This window comes from Anopheles arabiensis, chromosome 2 (assembly GCF_016920715.1).
Source record: "Anopheles arabiensis isolate DONGOLA chromosome 2, AaraD3, whole genome shotgun sequence".
NCBI lineage: Eukaryota > Metazoa > Arthropoda > Insecta > Diptera > Culicidae > Anopheles > Anopheles arabiensis.
Window position 1 is genome coordinate 49,824,376 of NC_053517.1, and position 19,299 is coordinate 49,843,674.

At 45.8% G+C, this 19,299-nt stretch overlaps 2 protein-coding genes and 1 long non-coding RNA gene across 6 annotated transcripts; 2 read left to right on the forward strand and 1 right to left on the reverse strand.

Moving 5' to 3' along the window:
- Positions 1–1,579, forward strand: LOC120906862 (transmembrane protein 179). The gene is made up of 5 exons (XM_040318983.1): positions 1–104; positions 198–430; positions 515–658; positions 743–904; positions 965–1,579. The coding sequence occupies exons 2-5, from the start codon at positions 321–323 to the stop codon at positions 1,239–1,241; spliced, it is 693 nt and encodes a 230-aa protein (XP_040174917.1). The 5' UTR covers positions 1–104; positions 198–320; the 3' UTR covers positions 1,242–1,579.
- A 738-nt stretch (positions 1,580–2,317) lies between these two features.
- On the forward strand, positions 2,318–18,330 carry LOC120906848 (CD2-associated protein-like). 4 transcript variants are annotated; one of them, XM_040318960.1, is made up of 5 exons: positions 2,318–2,412; positions 3,706–4,533; positions 13,828–14,029; positions 14,117–14,228; positions 14,314–18,330. In XM_040318960.1, exons 2-5 carry the CDS (start codon positions 4,503–4,505, stop codon positions 16,807–16,809), a joined length of 2,841 nt encoding a protein of 946 aa, XP_040174894.1. In that variant the 5' UTR covers positions 2,318–2,412; positions 3,706–4,502; the 3' UTR covers positions 16,810–18,330. The 4 variants fall into 4 exon arrangements, with proteins under 4 accessions (XP_040174894.1, XP_040174885.1, XP_040174874.1 ...); XM_040318951.1 differs by having other exon boundaries at positions 2,323–2,445; XM_040318940.1 differs by having other exon boundaries at positions 2,337–3,185.
- Positions 2,537–3,806, reverse strand: LOC120906867. The gene is made up of 2 exons (XR_005740180.1): positions 3,688–3,806; positions 2,537–3,383 (listed from the first exon to the last, which is right to left on the reverse strand). It is a non-coding gene; the product is annotated as an uncharacterized LOC120906867 (long non-coding RNA).
- Positions 18,331–19,299: the final 969 nt, after the last annotated feature.

The window sequence follows — 19,299 nt, forward strand, 5'->3', positions numbered from 1 at the left end:
TGACAGTTAAAACCCCTCTCTTTGTAAGACGGGGCTGATCATGATTGTCACAACACCATTGTTTACAAAAAAAAGTTAGCATTAGAAGTTCAAAGAAAACAAAGGTAAATTGTGCTGCTACTATTAAAAAATGCTGTGGCAATCGTTTAATTACTTGTTTGAGTAATGTTTAACTTCCTCTTGGACTTTTCCTCTAGATCCGGAACGTACGACTCCTTGATACCTGGTCCCACTGTGGAGAAAAAGACGAAGGAGAAGAGTTTACAAATTCTTTGCAACTATTTTGCCACCGGCTGCGTAGCTGATGCGCCATACATAAAATGGCCCTTGCTAACGTATTAATACTGAGCCAAATTGCGGGCCATGTCTTTGCATTTATCCTGTCGATGTGCATCTTTATTCCGCTCGCTATACATGTTCGATCGTTCGAGTAAGTCGAAATAGTACTATTGTACATCATGAACAATGAGCGCACAGAAACATCGCATAATGAAAACTATTTACTTCCTTGCAGTGGTCACTGTTTACTGTTTACCACTGGCACCTGGCAGGAAAAGGATGGTCTGTTCGATGTAAGGTGGGCCTCGGAGGCTTACTGCAACTATCCCATTATCGTCGGTGTCTGCTTGTTCATCATTGCCGGTGTTCAAATCTATAGGTATGTGTGCTTCGAATCCGCCAATAACCTGTATTGCTTTGGACCGCACTTTTTCTAAATGGTCTATTTTATCCACCACTATAGGATGGCTCTGTTGGCATACCGTGAACTTGAGAGCTCCTTTCTGGGGTTATTTTTCGACGTAGTATTTAGCATTTCCCTGTGCACAATGACCCTTATCGCCGCTATCATCATAACGCTTGGTTTCATGGCCTGGTGTGGAGAGATGACCGCACGTTTCCCATCGTAAGTTTTGGACGCTGGTGAGGTTACATCTGTATCATTGTTATACTTACTTCGTTACAGATGTGAAATCGCAGATGGGCAGAACATAACAAACGTGGAGCTCAACATCCAGACGTCCGGATTCTACATCGAAATGGGCACGGCACAGTTTGGCGCCTGGGCATCGTTTGCGACCTGGGTAGGTTTGTCCGTTTTTTCGCTGTTAAAACTGATCAACAACCACCAGGTGCGCAACATCCGCGTATCGATGTACATCGAGCGGCAGCGTTTGGTAAACGAGGAAGTCTATCGCAATACCACATCCGAACTGCCGTCAGGAGCACTCAGTGATAACTAATCATGCAATACTTGATAGGCTTGTAGGGCGCAACGTGTACCGGCAAGCCTCAGGCTGTCTAGGTGAATGGAATGTAATGAAAATTAGTAGCTGAAAAGCACATCCATTGAGATATTGTTTCCTTACAATACTAACATTATATTTGGTGTACAAGGCTTTATTTTTAACATTCTACTCGATTTGTATAAGTATACCGTTATCGCACATTTACGAAAGTCGGTTTAGCGCAAAACAAAATTCCATTGAACTAATGTTACATTCTCGAAATAAGGTGAACACGTGAATAAAATAGAAAGAAATATACATAATCACGAACCGCTCAATAATAGCAGTGTATTAGAATTATTTTGCTTTTGCTTTATGAATTTCATGGAACGATAGCAGATAAGCTTTTTTTCAAATTAGTACCACACGCACCCCGGAAGCTCTTTATGAGTCACTCAAATTGCCTGCGACAAAGAATGAGATGATAAGAAAGACACAAATCCCAGCAGAGCGTCCTCTAATTACACATCCCTTGTAATTGCTGCGAATGAGCCACGTCTTACTGACAAGCTAAACGCATTTGGTACTAATTTTGAAAAAAAAATAAGTAAAAAGACGTATCCATTCATTTTTCAACATAACTGTTTATCATTGTAAGATTGAAATCCTCTTCCAATAAATAATACATCTCTGGTTGTGTGCCCTGTAATTGTTGCTAACGAGGCGATTAAGCTAGACCTCAAAGTCTCTATAAAAATAAGCTAAAGTAAAAAAAGTAATTGTTGCTGATTTCGTGTTGCAACTCAATAGACTGACAGTTATTTTTTATCGAGGGCACACTACATTTTCTAGAGTATCGTGAATTAGATTTTCGACATTTATAAATCATCACCATCGATCGTTCATTCAGTTTAAGTATGATTAAAACAATATTAGCTAACATTATAAATAGAAATAAGAAACATTATAAACAGAACATAACATCATAAATGTCAATAACAAATATTTGCCCGTTGCGCAAGCTGCCAAACGAGACGACCTGGTTCACCAGCCCACAGTGCATAGCTGTCAATTGCGTTTAAATGGCCCGACCTTGTGTCCTGCGTGTACCGTAAACGCTGACTGTTCCGTGCTGGCCAGCCCAACAGAAAAAAAACCAACACGGACACAGACAAGACAAAAGCTGGTGCGTAAGGAGGCTCGTCAGGTGTTTGCGGGCGTGTGTATCCCTTTTCTAGCGTTTAACGATTATCCCTTTCCTCGCTGTTTCATGCTTTGAGTAGCAGAGAAGCAGCAAATAAATCCGTGGCTGTAGTTTCCGCTCTTTATTCGACTTGTTTGACCGAGCGTATTTCATACGTTGCGTACCTGTATGCGCGTGTGTGTATGTGTGTGTGTGCTAGTGTTTATTTGTGTACACCGGGATATCCCTTTTAATTCGGTGCGGAAGTAACGAAAAAAAAAAACATACCAATCATAACCGACACCGTACCGCACTCTCGTGTCACCCAATCTGTGACGCGTCCCGCTTTGTTCAATTACGGTGAAAGAGGTCATCCTCCGCTCCGGGTGGAAAGCGCAGGGCGACAGAGAAAGAAGCGAAAACGTCAACTGGCTGCGGCGATCTCGCTGCCTGCTATGGTGACTGTGCAGTCCCGCTCGTGTGAGTGTGTGTGTATGTGTGCATTTATGTGAACGCGTTAGGCAGAGTGTGAGCGAGAGTGGTTGGTATCCATTTTTGTTGCCAATCTCTCAGGGCTGGTGGGCTGGTCGGTCACAGAAGGACATCGGCTGTACTGTACAATCCTTACACCGGCTGAAAAACACCACCTAGCCGCAAACAGGAAACAGGAAGCGTGTTAATCGAACCCATTTTCACCGGAAAACATCGAACCGGACAGACACATTCAAGCGTATGCCAAGAGGCTCGTGGACACCTTCAGGCAGAGTCATCAATCGGTGAGCAAGGCGTTCACTTTAGCCCTTTAGTGACAGAATCACCTCCACTACTACCACCACCGCCATCGTCGTCGTCGTCGTCATCATCGTCATCTTTGCAAACAGTGTGAAGTGCACTTTCGCCGTATGCGATAATCGCTCAGTGTGTGCTAGGTAACGTGTGCTGATTCAGGTGGCGGCGAGCGTCCACGGTGGATCCTGGGGAGGGGAAGAAGATTATCATCGATAAAGGAAATCGCGAACACACCCGAATCGCAAAATTGGTCACCGTGGACAGACACAGGCTGGATAGCGTATGTGGCGCACAAGTGAGCTCTCTCTCTCTCTGGTGTGTGGTTGGCAAAGCGGAAAGCGATTGTTGTGTGCGAGTTTGCTGCGGAACCACAGTGTGTGCGCCCTTGGTTGACGACGTCTAATACGCGCGATATGATGATGATGATGATGATGTTGGTGGTGGTGCTTTAGTGGGAGAGAGTCTGTGCCCCCATCTCATCATACATACCTCAAATGGCTTTTCTAGCGGCGACCGTACACGGGAATCCCACTGCCTACTGCTATGTTGCGGTCTACAAGAAGTGCTATGTGAATGTGTGCGTATGTGTGTGAGTTTCTGAATTGAAGAAGTGAAAAGTGAAAACATCAAACACCCTTTGCCGAAGAAGACGGTCTCCCGCACACACTGACTCACACCTCCCATTTCTTGCATACTGTGTCCCTCCTCCCCTTTTCGCTTCTTCTACCTTGCTGTCGTCCGCTTACTCTTCCATCTTTTCCTATCGTTGTGTCCGGTTGGTAGCTGCTGCCTGCTACTGACATACCTTCCCCAGCCGACCGGCACATGTGCTGCCCCCGCCGTCTGTCTACCGCTATTCCAAATCCAGCGAAGCCTTTACAATAATATCATTCGGTGCGGGACACCGAAACAATCGCAGCGCCAACACCGTCCCACTCTCCCCGGCGCACGTAGGCTTTTATGCAGCAGAGCGCATCGGGAAGGCGAAAAGCGAAAATCGACCAACCCAAGGTCCATAGCAGGCCTAGGCAGGGCGGTGTGAAAAAAAGGAAAACCCAACACCGAACGAACAACCACACAACCAAACAGTTGCAGCAGCCTCCGATACTAACGCCAAGTGCGTTGGTTGCGATCGCGAAAATTTCATCCTCCAAGGGCTGAGTGTACACAGCGTGTGTGTTGGTGTGTGTGTGTGTGTGTATGTTCATGCACAATATATCGTTGCCGGTGTAGTTTACGAGTGAACTAATCCCACAGGACGCAACCCATTCAACAGCAAATACCACCCGCGACGAACTCACGTAATGGATCTTCACACATTAACAAAATCTGAAGGTAAGATTTAAAAACTTGCTTTGGAAGTACGTTTTACAGAGGATTTGAATCTCGTTGGCCTAAGCCTTTGAAGGGTTCATTGAAGGAAAAGATCCACTACAGAATGTTTGAGGAGCAGAAACATTAATCCACGAACAAACGGCGCTTTGGTTTTACTATGCGAGACAAACCCCGGATGAATCATATCTGTAGCAAGGGAACCACACTAAACCCCGGGATTATCGCCGTACGAAATGGTCTTTACTGACTCAGTCAGCAAATTATTTGGGACTTGTAGACAAGGAACAGGATTGAGCAGCGGTGTAATTCAATTACGCTGCTATTTCTCCAGTACAATTTATGAACGTGCCTGTATGCCATTATTTATCAGAAAGGATCACTCATGCCCTAGAAGAAACGATAACTCCATTGCATTTGATTCCCGCACCGTATGCACGGTACACACCCTTGGGGCATTTTTTTTTTTGTTTTTAATTAACACCATCCATGGGACTCTCATGTTTTAGGTGTGCCTGGGAATGTGGAAACCGGTAACGAAGACTGTGCATAAAACCATTACTTCGGTATATTATCTGTCATGTGTTTGCATGTTTCCGTCTGACCTACTTTGACCAACCCAGCACGGGACTCTCGCATATATTCTCTGACCTTTCTCAACACCGTTCTCGCAATGATGTTCCCGTCTATTGACATTTACACCCATCGCATGCTTGTGGAGCGGTTTTGCAACGCATTCGCTTACGGTTGTCAAAAGTACATCGAACCCATTCCCGGTTTCGGTTACCCTGCCGCTTGGTTGCGTAGGTGCAAGCCAAAGAAAAGCCTGATTTGAACCTAGATTGCATTGTGGGAAACCATCCAAACAGGGTAAAATGGCAACATCGAAATATCAAATTTACCACTCCGCCCAATACCCGGTTTTGCGTCGGGAACAAACACATTTAAAAATAGGGCTTCTAACAGAAACTGGCAGGACTTGGGTACTCACCGGCAGTTCGTGTTCGGTTTGGTGAAGAGAATATGTCATATCAAGGCACACTGTGTTGGAGGAAACAAAAACGTACCAAGAGCGAATATCCTTCTCGTGAGAGTAAAAGAGAAACACCACGCCGTTAAGGACGTTCTGTGACCCACTTGGCGAAGTGATGCGCCCATGTCCTGGTGAAGCACTGTGACGTTGAGCGTTTGCAAAAACGTGAGGAAGATCGATGCCCGGATGTCACCCGTTTACCGTACACGTTTTGGCTGGAAATGGAACATTGTTATCAACCTCTTTTTAACTGCATGTACACTATGCTTTATGCATGCTTCACGCGATGGAAGTTTTTATTTTCGTCTCAAAATCCTTTAAATTCCTTCGCTCCATGGGCAGCATTGTCGTCGTGCTTACAGCTTACGAGTTGCTGGATCAGATGCGATGAAACTGAGATGTAGAAGAAACAAAAGGAAAACAAAAAAAGTCTGAAGCCGTTCTGTCGATGACTCAATCCGAGTGAACAATCGAACGTTGTCCGTTGATGTCACGATGGTTTCTTTTCTCCTTTATTTTGTGGCATCTCCCTTTCCTGTGGAGTGGTGAAAATCTAGGCCAGTGCCGATCACTGCTGCCACACCCAAGATTCAAGATTAAACCCGAGAAAACAACACATCTATTGCTTATGACACATATGCAAACACACACACACACTCACTCACAAATGTGGTACACTGAACGAGAAGTTTTGTGTATATGTGTGGTTGTGCTCTACTGGAGCCCTTTGGGAGTGTCGTTTTGTTGTATGAATATAGAGACTTCCCGATTTTGTCGCTGTGTGTGCAACTGTAACAGCGAACTGTACTTGCCGAGACGTGTAGCGTCATTGCGTTTCAACATTTGATAAGATTAGTGGAGCGCGGCTAGTGCACTAGTATAAGAGCACATACACACAAACCAAACAGTGTGCCCGGGAACACAGCAGCGGATGTTGTAAGTTGCTTTTTATCGCAAAAGTACGCACCAGGCGGACGGGAAGCGAGACCGTGTGTCAGCCTGGGCTGTAAAGCCCTCTCGTCGCTCGTTATCATTTATCCTATCTTTCTGGTTGGTTCACTGTTTCTTCTGTTGTTCGATTCGATAACGGTGGTCTTTTGCCCTTGCAAGAGATTTTATTCCATTTTTTTACAAATATGGCAAGGTTCACGCAACTACTAAAGGCTTTGGCAGAAGCTCTTTTTGGGTAATTTGTAGCTTATTACAGGGTTTTCCAGGAGCTGTGGGACACTTTATTGACTCTTACTTACGTGTAATAAACTTAATGTAATGGGAATTGGACTCTATAGCACCCTTATTGGACAAATCCAATAGGAATTTCCAAGGAGCCTGCCCAAAAAGGGTGCCATAGAGTCCAATTTCCATCATTTGAATTTCACTTCCAATACGAAAGAGTAAAGGAAGTGTCACACAACTATGAGTACCCCTGGAAAACCCTGTAAGGTTTACTTAGCATGCCTAACTAAGCGTCCAAAACTCAAATCAACAATGAAAAGATGGCAAATGGGCATCCCATCTGTGTGGCTCTAGCCATGTTATTGCAGCGGATCCATTTTCTCTTCATTCATATCTTTCATCGAGAGGTTTCCCTCTTTATAATGATGATTAGATATTTATTTGTTTGGGGCAAAACAACAACAGTAGCTGCATTTTATTATCAGCAATAATTTCCTTTTCAACGTCACCCAGCACTGACATCATGTAATTTATTGGGTGTTTATTAGCGGGCAAGATCGCAAACTATTACACTCCACCATACGGTAAGCGGCAGTGTGGTTTGTGTGTGTTTTCCTCGGAAGGAAAGCGAAAACTTTCGCGAAGGAAGCGACGACAGACGCCATGAATGATGATGGTGGTTGAGAAAATTGACGCGAAACGACATGCTCGCCAGCGCCGCCGCCTTCACACGATCGTTAAATTTTGTTCAAATTTTCAGTTCCAGTTATCTAATGTGACGCACCAGGCGCCGCTTATCGGAATGGCGAAGAGAGAGAGAGAGGAGTGAGTGGGGCAGCTTTGTATGAAAGCCCAACACAATCCCGCCTGCCGAAAGCTTATGATTCCTAGCACGTACAATGGTCGTGTTTGCACCATTACCGCTTTGCTACGCATTTGTGTGAGCTTTTGGCAGTATTTTCTTTTATTTTGCAAACGTTCTACCCCTTTTTGCTAACATTTTTGGGGTGGAGATTAAGATTTGTCCACAGTTTGGTTTTATTAAGAAAAACAGTAATACTACAACGAAACAACGAAAAGCTAACGGTAGCTTTTACTTTTTCACTTAATGCGCGATGAAAGTTGAGCTCGCCCGCGTCCACGGTCGCCATAAAAACCCTTTAATAATCAGTTTAATTCAACATCATTCCTGCAATGCTTGCGGCACAAACCGAACCCATCTAATAAATATTGCATTTGGGATTTTTGGAAAATGTAAACATTAAGCAGTATAGTGTCGGTTTCTATCATATGCGATTGAAAAACAAAGCCAAAATTCGATTCACAATCAATCGACAATTTCACTCACTCTCAATCTTGCCGCTGGATTTGTAATCGCTGCTTTTGGGGCAGCAATGTGAAGTGAAAATGTAAATAGAACTAGTTTCTCTTCATGAAATCTAAACAACACTAGCATTACACGATCCGTCACCGAATTATTAACCTTTTCGGGCTGTCGCTGATTAAAACCATATTAAAAACGACACCCCAGCATATGATGATGGCGCGGCTGTTCAATGACATTGGAGAGGAGAGCTTTTGAAACTCGACCCAGTCACATTAACTTTCATGAGCCACTCGTACTGTATTTTCGATGAACGTTCGTATAAATAATCGTACGATACATTTCTCCTCATATCTGAGAGAAATCGCGTGGACGGGGAACCATTATCCCAGTGCCGCCGTTCAGCACTGCACCTTTGCCTATCTTATCGTTATCTGCCGCGGTCTCAAGTCTGGCCTCGTTGACTGTTCCTATTGTTTTCCTAATCGATTTTGATACTGCAGGCAACGCCGGACGCCCATAACGATCGATTAACCTGCGCCGGTACATCTGTATCATTGCTCCTATGCTTCCTACAAACTCCTGACATGTCATCGGTTCCTGCCGTTTTGAAGCAAATTGTGTATTTTATACCTCTTTTTTTCGACTGGCCACATTTCGCGGTCAGTTTCCTTTTCGTGCACATTGCAATGTCCACCGGCAGGCCTTGCAGCATACTGACACACTCACACGCGTTAAAAGGAACACAGGAGGAGGAGGAGTGGGCAAGGGTGATCGCGGCGCCACGTTCGCTTTGCCTGCCTGTGCCGGATGAGTCATGTGTAACTTTGCAACCCAAATTTATGGCCACCCATTTGCATACGAACAATGCGTTGGGTACCGTCTCGTTTCAGCGAGTTGCAGGTGAGCACCAGCCCCGGAGTACGCCACACGCACACACCATAAGCACGCATTTTTGCTAGGGCGGCGGCTGTTTTGCACACGGGTGGTGGAATTGGCACGTAGTGGAATTTCGGTTAAAATAATGTCGTTTATTTGCTTTTATCATACCCAGCAACCCATTAGCCGTGATGGAATAATTCATCTCCATCACGCAAACAAACCAAAACAACAGGTTTTAGCTGTTGTTTTTTTAAATGTATTAAAATAGGAGATTGTTCATTAAAGAAACACGAATATCTGTACCATTGATACGGAATAAAGTGGGAGAGCCGTTTGTAATTAGTTGACGCAGTATCGAACATTCAGATTTGCGTTATTATTATTTTTTTTTTTGAATCAGTGCGTGGAACGATTCTTATCGTTATCTTTTTGCACAAGGAAAGGAGCGCTCTATAACTAGCTCTTTTGTCTTAAGGTCGCTTTGGACCTTGCGTTTTTTTGCTATATTTCATTGAATATTTATAAGAATACGGCTTATAGTACACCAAAAGAAAGGATATTCAATTCCCCAACTATTTAGTCTGAAAAAAACATTGAAATAATGAATTAAATACATTTCCTTGTGATTCTCAGCTGATTATTATCTTTTCACCGTGACCAAAGTGGGGAATCACCATGGAATGTATTTAAATTATTTTTTTAATATTTTTTTTTATATTCTACGTAGTTGGGGAATTGAATATACTTTCTTTTGGTGTCCGATAAGCCATATTCTGAAGAATTTTTTTTTAATTAGGCAGAAAACTCCAAAGTTTCACGTTCAATTTCACTGTGACTCTAACGCGGGCACATGACATGACACAGATGTTGGGTATGAAGCATGTACATACTTTTAACAACAACAAAAAAGTACTTATCCTTCGCCAACTTTTATCTAAATTCAACCACGTCAACTTTGTATTATTTGCGTACGCACGTTTTGTGTGTCGTAATGCAATGACACACTCATCCTCGATCCTCATCCTCGGTGTGATCATCATGATCGAGCAGGGAAGATACACCATTTCTGTTGCTATTACACGTTCACACCCGCCCATGATGATTGTGCGCGGGTAGCTCATTCTTGGTTGTTGATGCGTCTTATTTGATGATCACACCACTGTCTTGATCCCTGATGTTTGTGTGCGTCGTGTGTGTGTGTGTATGTTTGTGGTGTCGTGGGACCTGTTCATTTCAGGGCCAACCGGGTGATGATGTATCACTCTTTATTGGCCGTTTGAGCTGGGTCGAGCTTTTAACCTTGCCATTCGTCTAATATTACTTGCATCTAAAGTACCGCGTTTCGTTCCCTCCAGCGTCCTAAACAACATCAACTTGTCCAGGAATAATTTAATTATTGATGTTTGTTATGTTGGTGTTTGCATACCATTTTTCATTGCACACATTTCCTGTTCTTTCTAGTGTTTAAATAAACTTAAATTATAATAGAAACAATAGCATTTGCTAACGTTTTAAGAATAATTATTACTTATCAAACACATTTTCTTATAAAGACTGTAGCATTTTCATCATTATTTAAGAATTTTTGATTGCATCTTCTGGCTGAATGACAATTTTACACAGCTAGGCCTAAAATGTTGAGTGTCCCAGGCCTTCTGGATTCCTTCATGAGGGTAATACATACAATAGAAAGCCAAGAAATTGTCCTCACACATTTTTAAAACCACTCTCTGGTGGAACTTGGTTGATCTGATATGGTTTATAAATCCCAACTAGACAGACCTTCCTTATAAAGTCCCGACAAGGCTAGATCAGATGCAATTGTAATGGGCAGCAGTATTTTTACAAGTATCTTGAATTTCACATCTATCCATTTAACAATTTCACTAGTAAAGATGACACCAGACCCGAAGGATACACTGTTAATCCGATCTGATCATAGGAATGTGATGATCTTTGGGGACTTTTAGCCAAACCATTTCGACAAATAAACGAATAACCACTTCACCAGAACAGCTTTTTTATAATTTTACCAAAGTCATGGACTTGGTCCTAGTTTTCCATGACCTTGGTGGCCAATTGTGATTCCGTATTTGCCACCAAATTGGACTAGTACCCAAACGTAATGTCTTGCTAGGCTCAGTGGTCCAGATCTAATTATTGGTTTTAGACATGGCGTTTGCCCATGTCCGAAAATAGGTTTTATTTTTTACCAGAACAATTAAGCTTTTATTTCTACTTGGATACTTAGTACTCAGATATACGTGGTGATGATATAAGTGATAAAATAGACTGAGATGCCCGTTTTATACAAATACCTTCTCATTACGGGACAAATTATTTCATCCTACCAATCCTATGAGGTATCATGGAAAACAACATGTGTTGGATTGGACATATTCGGCGAACAATACCAGTCTTTGAATTTACAAATCTAGTTTTTTGTTTGAACTCTGTGTTTTTGAAAATATGCCATTACATAGGAAACCAAATCGAATTGTATTTAACAACCCTTACCCTCTGTAATATGTGATGATATAGCTAGCCACAAATTTCACTCACTCACTACAACTTTGTAACGCTTCAGCGTGCTTCCGAGAGAGTGTTTGTAAATAGTCTCAACTCGAAACTATAGCGCGGGGCCGCTTTACCCAGTTGCAGCCATTCCCAATCGCGATGTCTAAATGTGGTCCCGATCGCAACCATCGCACGGCAGCAGCGTCACATCGTGAACAAACGGTGGCGACCGACCCGGTTTACCCGTTTGGGGAGGAAATGGCTTATAAAACTTCCACCGTGATGGATTTGCTGGTTTAGCCTCCACTCGAAACGTGCTCCGTACGTGTCGGCCCTCTCGATCGTGCTAGAAACTTCATCCCGCGCGTCGATTGCATTTGAAACGGTGTCACTTTTGCTCTTTGTCTTGTTCTCCATTACCCTCCCATCTGTGGTGACGGAGCAATGCAGACCACCGACTAACGTGTGCCAACCTTCTTTCTGCCAGTAGCGAACATTGTGCCCATCTCCAGGGGGTGACAAACGGAGCGCGAGAGCAGCCTGCGCAAAGTGACGTGATGTTCGGCGACTCTCCGCACTGGAAGAGCTGTATTCTTCCAGCCTTTTTAGCTATCTGTTCTTGTTGGCAGTTTGCCTATTAAACGACGTTACACATGGCAGCTAAGCAGAGAAGCTTCTAATAGCTAAACATCGCCTATCGTATGGAATGTTAGAAAGATGATCTAAGGGGGAAAAAGTAGACGAAGATCGAACCAATCGTGGCTTTTTGTGTATGCGTATGTATTTGTGTGTGTGTATGTGTTGTAAGGGGTGGTCACCACTTTGGCGGTTGTTCACCTTTCAATTTGGTGGATACCGGTGTGCTCGGTGTGTGTGTGTGCCGCATACTTTTTGTGTTTTGTTTCGATTCTTCCTTTCGCGTGTTCTCCTTCAAACGGTTCACTCAAACTCACGCTATTAGTGTTGGCCATCTCCTCTCGAGATGATCTCAGGTGTTTGCTGCTCTTGTGCGGTTGTACCGTTTTTTGTTCGTCTGGAGTTGGTGGGATTTTCCACTAACGATGGCGTAATCGGAAAACTACCCTGCAAGTTTGACACAGTGTGTTTACGCCCAATGAGCTGTTATGATTTGAAATGTTTGTTAAACAGTAGGGTCACGGCTATCAAATCAGTATAATGTGCATACAATTTCGAATGCATAATTGTGAACAGGATAGCATTATTAGTCAACGATCGTACGCCGATGTCGATAAGCAGACTTGGCAGCAAGTAGGCAAAGCCGCATACTATTCCACCACTGTTTAAATGATATCTTATTTGAATGCAGAAGGCATTTCGATATTGTTTTTTAGTTGAAGTAACATCCATTCTATTAAACTAATTTTGAGATACACCTATAAAATTATCCAAGTTTATTGTCTTGTTTTACAACAAAAATGTATCTAAAAACCAATTTACCATTTACCATGCTTGGCTGAAGAGCTCTCCATAGGTCGGCATAGGGCTCGTGACCGCACAAAACGACCCTCCGAAGGTTTACAGATTAGAATCACCATCTGATCTTTTACGTTTACTACGTGTCTGCCTACTGGCCGGTCTCCCCCACCACTCATCGGTTAGGGATACCATCAATTCCAAGCGTTTGCCTATGTTAGCCTATGCCTATGCTCGTACACCGCCCCAAAAACCAGGCCAAACCGTATAACCACCAACACCACCGCCATAAGATGACGGTGTGCTATACAAAAGGGAAGGGAAAGTGAAACGCGGGAACAACGATCACTCACGACACCGCCGCTCACACCAACTGCCACTGCCGCGCTTTCCCCTCCCGGTTTGAGAAAGGTTTAATGTGGATATATCCTCATAAAGTGCAGTATCGTTTGCTAGTTCTTAAGCACCAGGGGAAACACGAGAAAGAGCAATGAGAGAGAGAGAGAGAGAGATAGACAGACCGGTCGACCGATCTTAGGAACGCGACACCAAAATCTAAGGTTTGCTTTAAGGCGCGGACTTATGCTTGCACGATCCGTACCTGAACGTCGGAGCTTTGTCTCGCGAGGGAATATATAGGTTAAACCACCAACCAACCAGTCCTCCATTGCCGCCGGTTTCGTTCACCGGTCCAAGCAATGGGGTGTGTATACTGGTGCGAAGCTACAGGTCGGGCGCAAGTTGGTAGACAAATGTAAGCCATACAAAATTGAGGATTGTTTCGTTGTTTGAAATAACATTCGAAACATTTAGTGTTATTTCAGTGTCTGCGGCGTATTCATAACGGTGGAAAATGCATAATCAAACCCAAAACCAACCCTAACCAATGGTATGATGCAACTCTTTACCTACTATTTTGTCCCACTTTCAGTGAGCGCAGTCGTCGAGTTCGACTACACGGCCAAGGAACCGGACGAGCTAACGCTCAAAAAGGGTGCCATCATTACCAACATCAAAGTGCAGGATGGAGGCTGGTGGGAAGGCACGCTGGTCGCTACCGGCCGTACCGGAGTTTTTCCGGACAATTTCGTCCGCGTGCTAGAATCGCAAGACAAGAGTCAAGTGGTCCTACGGTAAGTGTGTGTTTTACGCTGACAACGCAACAATGCTGTCGCTTTAATGCTTCCATTACATTGGTTTGCTTATTGTTTTACTTTCAGAGATAAAAGTGCAACACAGAATCGAAGGTGTAAAGTCATTTACAGCTATCAGGAGAACAAAGCCGACGAACTAACGTTAGCGGTGGGCGATGTAGTAGAATTTTTCGAGGAGGTAAATAGACTTGTTTTCAAACTGGGCCCGCCGGCCGTTGACTGTCAAATCAGCATACTAATGAGCATTGTTTGGACGGTTTTAGGTCGAGGAAGGATGGTGGCGCGGTAAGCTGAACGGACGGGTCGGCGTGTTTCCGTCCAACTTCGTCGAAATGATCGAATCCGTATCGCCCAAATCGTCCAGCCGCAAGAGTGGCAACGTGGGCGGTGGTACGGGCGTTACGGCAATCGATGGTGGCGGGCTACCGGCGACGACCGGTTCGTTAGGTGCCAGCCTGTCCAAAACCAACAGCCTCAACAAGAGCCGCACGAGCTTGAACAGCTCGCGGGAGGATCTGGACAGGCATGATGCACCGTCGCTGCCGCCGAAACCGGTACGGGAACTGTGCAAGGTACTGTTCGCTTACCAGCCCGCCAACGAGGACGAGCTGAAGCTGGTGGAGGGCGACATCATCACCATCCTCTCGAAGGAGCTACCGGATAAGGGCTGGTGGAAGGGCGAGCTGCGCGGACGGATCGGCGTGTTTCCGGACAATTTCGTTTCGCTGCTACCGCCGGAAGGTGGTAAATCGTCCGCGCACATATCGGCATCGGTCCGCTCGCTTGCCAGCAGCACGACCGGCTACAGCAGCGGTGGCGTTAGCCCTCATCATCCGGGCGTCGTTTCCCCGGTCAAGGATCCGCTTCACATTCCCAAACCGGACCGCCCGCCAACGGCCAGCAAGATGCAAATGTTTGGCAAGCAAACGTCCAACCCGTCCACCACCTCGGCGGCGGCCTACCGGAAGGAGAGCTTCGGCTCGAAGGATTCGTTGAACGAATCGACCGGCAGTGTCGGAAGCGTCGGCGGCGCGGGCTCGGTGACCGGTTCACCGACGTACAACAGCGTGGCGGCGCACCGGAAATCGCTCGAAAGCAAGGGCACGGACGGTTCGGCCGTATCGCCAGCCCCCACGGCAGGCGTCGTGACGGAGAAGCCGCCGCGCAAGAGCCTGGAAAACAAAGCGTCCGAGATTCGCAAAAGTCTGGAAAATCTGGACGACAAAAAGGCCACCCCGCCACCAGTGCTCGGTAAAAAGCCGCAGGTTCCCATCAAAAAGTCACCCTCGATCACGAGCGTCACCGGGAACCTGTTTTCGGGGCTGAAGCAAAAGGTGAAGGGTGGAGGATCGCTGGAAAAGGACAAAACGACCGCAGGGGATGAACGGGACGGCATCGGTAGCAGCAAGGTGGTAAAGTCGGAGGTGGCGGACAATGGCGACCGGTCGATCGTGGGTGAACGGATCGATGTGGAGCTGGGACACGTTGAGCGTGGCACCTCGGTACTGAAGGACATGCGGGCCAATCGGGCGAAAGCGCCCAAACGGCGGCCACCCTCCTCACCAAGCAGTATTATTACCACCGATCCGAATGTGACGGCCAACGGTGGTAGCGTTTCCCTTAGCAATGGCAATTCTGGCCTATTCAATCAGCTGTCACTTTCATTCGAGCCGGAAAGTCCGAAGCCGGACCTGATGGTGTCGGCAGCACCGGCCCTAAACTCTTCGCTCGGTTCCGGATCCACCGCAGCGACGGGCGACGCGGAGGAGGCAGTGCCCAAGGTGGCGAAACCTCGCGAGTGGGAAAAGAACAAGGTACCGTGGATGGACGAGCTGAAGGCAAGTCAGGCGAAAAAGACGACCGCCTCGGAAAGCAAATCGCCCGAACACCATCATCACGTGTCGTCCTCGCAACACAGCACGAGTAGCCACACTCAGGAGGAGACAAGCATTTCCAAATCATTCCATGCTAGCACCACCACTACCACCACGGGTGGGGCCGGCACTATACCACCCGTCCCGTCGGGTCATGCGGTCCGTGCCCGGCTAATGGAACGATCCGCCACGACGACGAGTGTCCCGTCGGAAAGCAATCACGCCAGCAATAGTACCAGCAATATCAACAGTTCCTTCGATCTGATTGCGTCGTGCAATCGGAAGGACACAGTCACACCGTCCTCAGTCAGCAGTAGTGGCGGAGGTTCGCTGCAGCACCAGCAGCACCATCAATCCTTCGAGTCATCGAACGTGAGCGCAATGACTAAATCGATGTCTGCCCTGTCCACCACCACGACCAAGATTGCCATCTCCGCATCGTCGACCGGTACGGTATCGTCGACCACGGCGGTCACCGAAAACAACGGTACACATGAACCGCCCTCACCAAACAGTCGCCCCGTCAGTGTGAACCTGCGGAGCACCAGCATTTCGCCAACGCCCCAGAACCGTAATGCCAAAACGATTCACATCGTCGGCACCAGCACCAACAGTACGGCGGGTAACAACAGTAAGCCAACATCGTCCGCGCTGGGGGCAGGGACAGAAGCGACGAACGCTGTGCCCGCTCATCCCGTCTCGATGGACAACGTTTGCAGCCGGGTTCAGGAGCTGGAGCAGAAGGTGAACCGAATGGAGCGACAGCTGGCGACACAGAACGGGCTTATTGAAGAGCTGACGCGAATGTTACGCGGTGAGTCGGATAAGGTAAAAACGCTTCAGAAAGAGCTAGAAAAGTACGCGCAATGCGTTACGCAGGTATGATAGACGGAGTAATGCCGGTCGGGAGAGAGAGAACGTTGTGCGTGCTGCCCGGTTGCGTACTGACGGTACCGATAGAGGTAGAGTAGTAGTAGGGAGACGAAATAAGTGCTGCTGTTTTTCGAGTTTTTGGCACACTTGCGGGTTAGTTTTACGTTTTATTCATATTTCCTATTAAAGAAGCAGCAACGAGAACCGGCTGCCGAGATACGTACTGAGGCAAATTGCTGAAGAATTATCCACATTTCTTTAGTCAGTTTAGCAACGAACGAAAGGAACGCGCTCGCGCGCGCGTGTGTTTGTGTGTACAGTGATTGAATAGTTACACTAAGGTACGCTTGGGAGCACGGAAGCCTCGACGGGCGAAAGGCGGATTAGCGTTACGGATAAGTGGCACAAAGCAACCGACCAACCACATAATTTACATACGGTACACTAGGTATCATTGCCATGAAGGATAAGATAAACGTACCCCCTCCGCGACGGACAAGTTCTTGGAATGCAATGGAGTCCGAAATGATATGCGAAAGTGATGTGTGTACGATAGAAAAGCTAGGCATTTCCATTCGGTTCGATCGCGAAACGCCCAAACGGCTGAGCGCGGTGTAGAAGGGGTGGAGGAGGATTTATTATCAATTATTAATTTACACTACAAGCTTCTTCTTTGGCTAGGGTTTAGGGTTGAAAGGGTTGACCCCATGGTAGTAACGTGGACGCACAGAGAACGCGCGAATAATAACGTGTAATAATAGTGAAATTAACGCTAGCTAAGGTAACATTTCCTATCGATCATTCCAATCGCTTTTTTCTAGCATCGGCGCTCTTAGATACCATGGATAAATGCCTAAAGTATTGACAACTAGTAATAAAGCAGGGACATTAGTAGGCGGGCTAAACATACGCAAATTGGCGGGCCTCAATTAGGAGCGCTGAAACGGGGGAAACGCTCGGAATTGGAGATAGTATAATAAATATGCAATTGAAAACGGAAAGTAACACCTACAACACTATGAAATATGGGACACGACCGACCGACCGATTCTGAGGACCGTGGAAAAGAATCAATCCTACACCACACAATGCTGGAACCAGAGCTGAGATATAATTGCTGCGAGATAGGAAGTGAGAGAGAGAGAGAGAGAGAAAAAGAGAGGGAAAACAAAACCCCCGAACCCGGAACGGATTTGTTGAGGTGTGTGGCTTGCTTTTTATATACACTTATATTATATATTTAGCTACCCGATTTCTCCGCCAGACGTAAAACGTTAACCCTGTTCCCAGGTTTTTTTTTCGATTTTTGTAACCCATCATCTATATAGTAGATAATGTGCATTTTTGTCATTTAACGCATACACCTTTAGTATATCACCGTGTGTAATGGAACCGGAAACCCGTTGTTTTGGCGGGTAAGGGCGCATTATTGTGTAGTAGCTATAACTATAATTATATCGATACATTAGTGTACTTAAGTCCGCGGAAGAGATGATCACATTAAAATATGAACAGCAAAAAGATTTAACTACATTCGAATTCGATTTTTCTTCCATAGTACCGAAACTCGTTGGGAATTTGCCGGTTGATCGTATTTATAAAAATGTGGCGAACAGTAACATAAAGTTAGCTCTAGGTACAATTTCCCTAATATTCTACTTCTTTGGCGCAACAATCGCCAAGTTCTAAGTAGATTAGGCCTTCCATAAAAACGCCAATGTCTATCTATGATTGATTGGTTTTCTCATAGCAGGATAGTCCGTCCGTCATATGGGAGTTCAGTCCATGCAAGGAATTCCAAACGGACATGATGTAAAGTAGTACGATGGGAACGGATATTAAATAATATTACAATGCAAGATAAATATCCTGCGTGTACGCAAAAGAAAGATCTGCAACAAATGGATCTTCGGAGCACACGTTGAAGATCGCTTTGCTTTTGGATATACACCAAGCTCCTGCAAGGCTGGACATGACTCGAATCTCCCGTTCGTAATTGTAAGAATTAACCGGTGACCAAAAAGAAGTAGCGGAGGCGGTAGTCCTCATTACTTACTTACTTATCCGGCGCTACAACCAACCGCTTTGCTGTCTTGGCCTGCCTCAGGAGTGTCCGAAACCGCTCACGGTCTCGTGACTTCGTCTGCCAGTCCGTTATCCCGGACGCCTCCACGCCATCTTGCTATCTCAATTTGAGCCTACCACGCCTCCTCTATCCTTGCGGTTTCCATGCGTACAACATGGCCAGCCCACCGGAGCCTGGCGAGCTGTACGACAGTGTGGTCGCCGTACATCTCGTATAGCTCGTCGTTATAACGGCTCCTCCATTGCCCTTCCACACATACGAGGCCAAGTATCCTTCTGAGCATCTTCTCATAGATTCTGATCTATTTATTGGTAGGCCCGCTGATGTTGCCACCATCAGTTTGGTCTTTGCCTCGTTTATCTGCAATCGGAGGCTCTCCCGCCTGCTCGATCCCTTGGTAGGTTTCTATTACATAG

Excerpts from the sequence above, each read along its gene's own strand:
- LOC120906862 (XM_040318983.1), top strand. The coding sequence starts at position 321 with ATGGCCCTTGCTAACGTATTAATACTGAGCCAAATTGCGGGCCATGTC. Across the intron at positions 431-514 it reads ATACATGTTCGATCGTTCGA|TGGTCACTGTTTACTGTTTA; the intron begins GTAAGTCGAAAT and ends ACTTCCTTGCAG. Across the intron at positions 659-742 it reads GCCGGTGTTCAAATCTATAG|GATGGCTCTGTTGGCATACC; the intron begins GTATGTGTGCTT and ends CCACCACTATAG.
- LOC120906848 (XM_040318960.1), top strand. The coding sequence starts at position 4,503 with ATGGATCTTCACACATTAACAAAATCTGAAG. Across the intron at positions 4,534-13,827 it reads CACATTAACAAAATCTGAAG|TGAGCGCAGTCGTCGAGTTC; the intron begins GTAAGATTTAAA and ends TCCCACTTTCAG. Across the intron at positions 14,030-14,116 it reads AAGAGTCAAGTGGTCCTACG|AGATAAAAGTGCAACACAGA; the intron begins GTAAGTGTGTGT and ends TTTTACTTTCAG.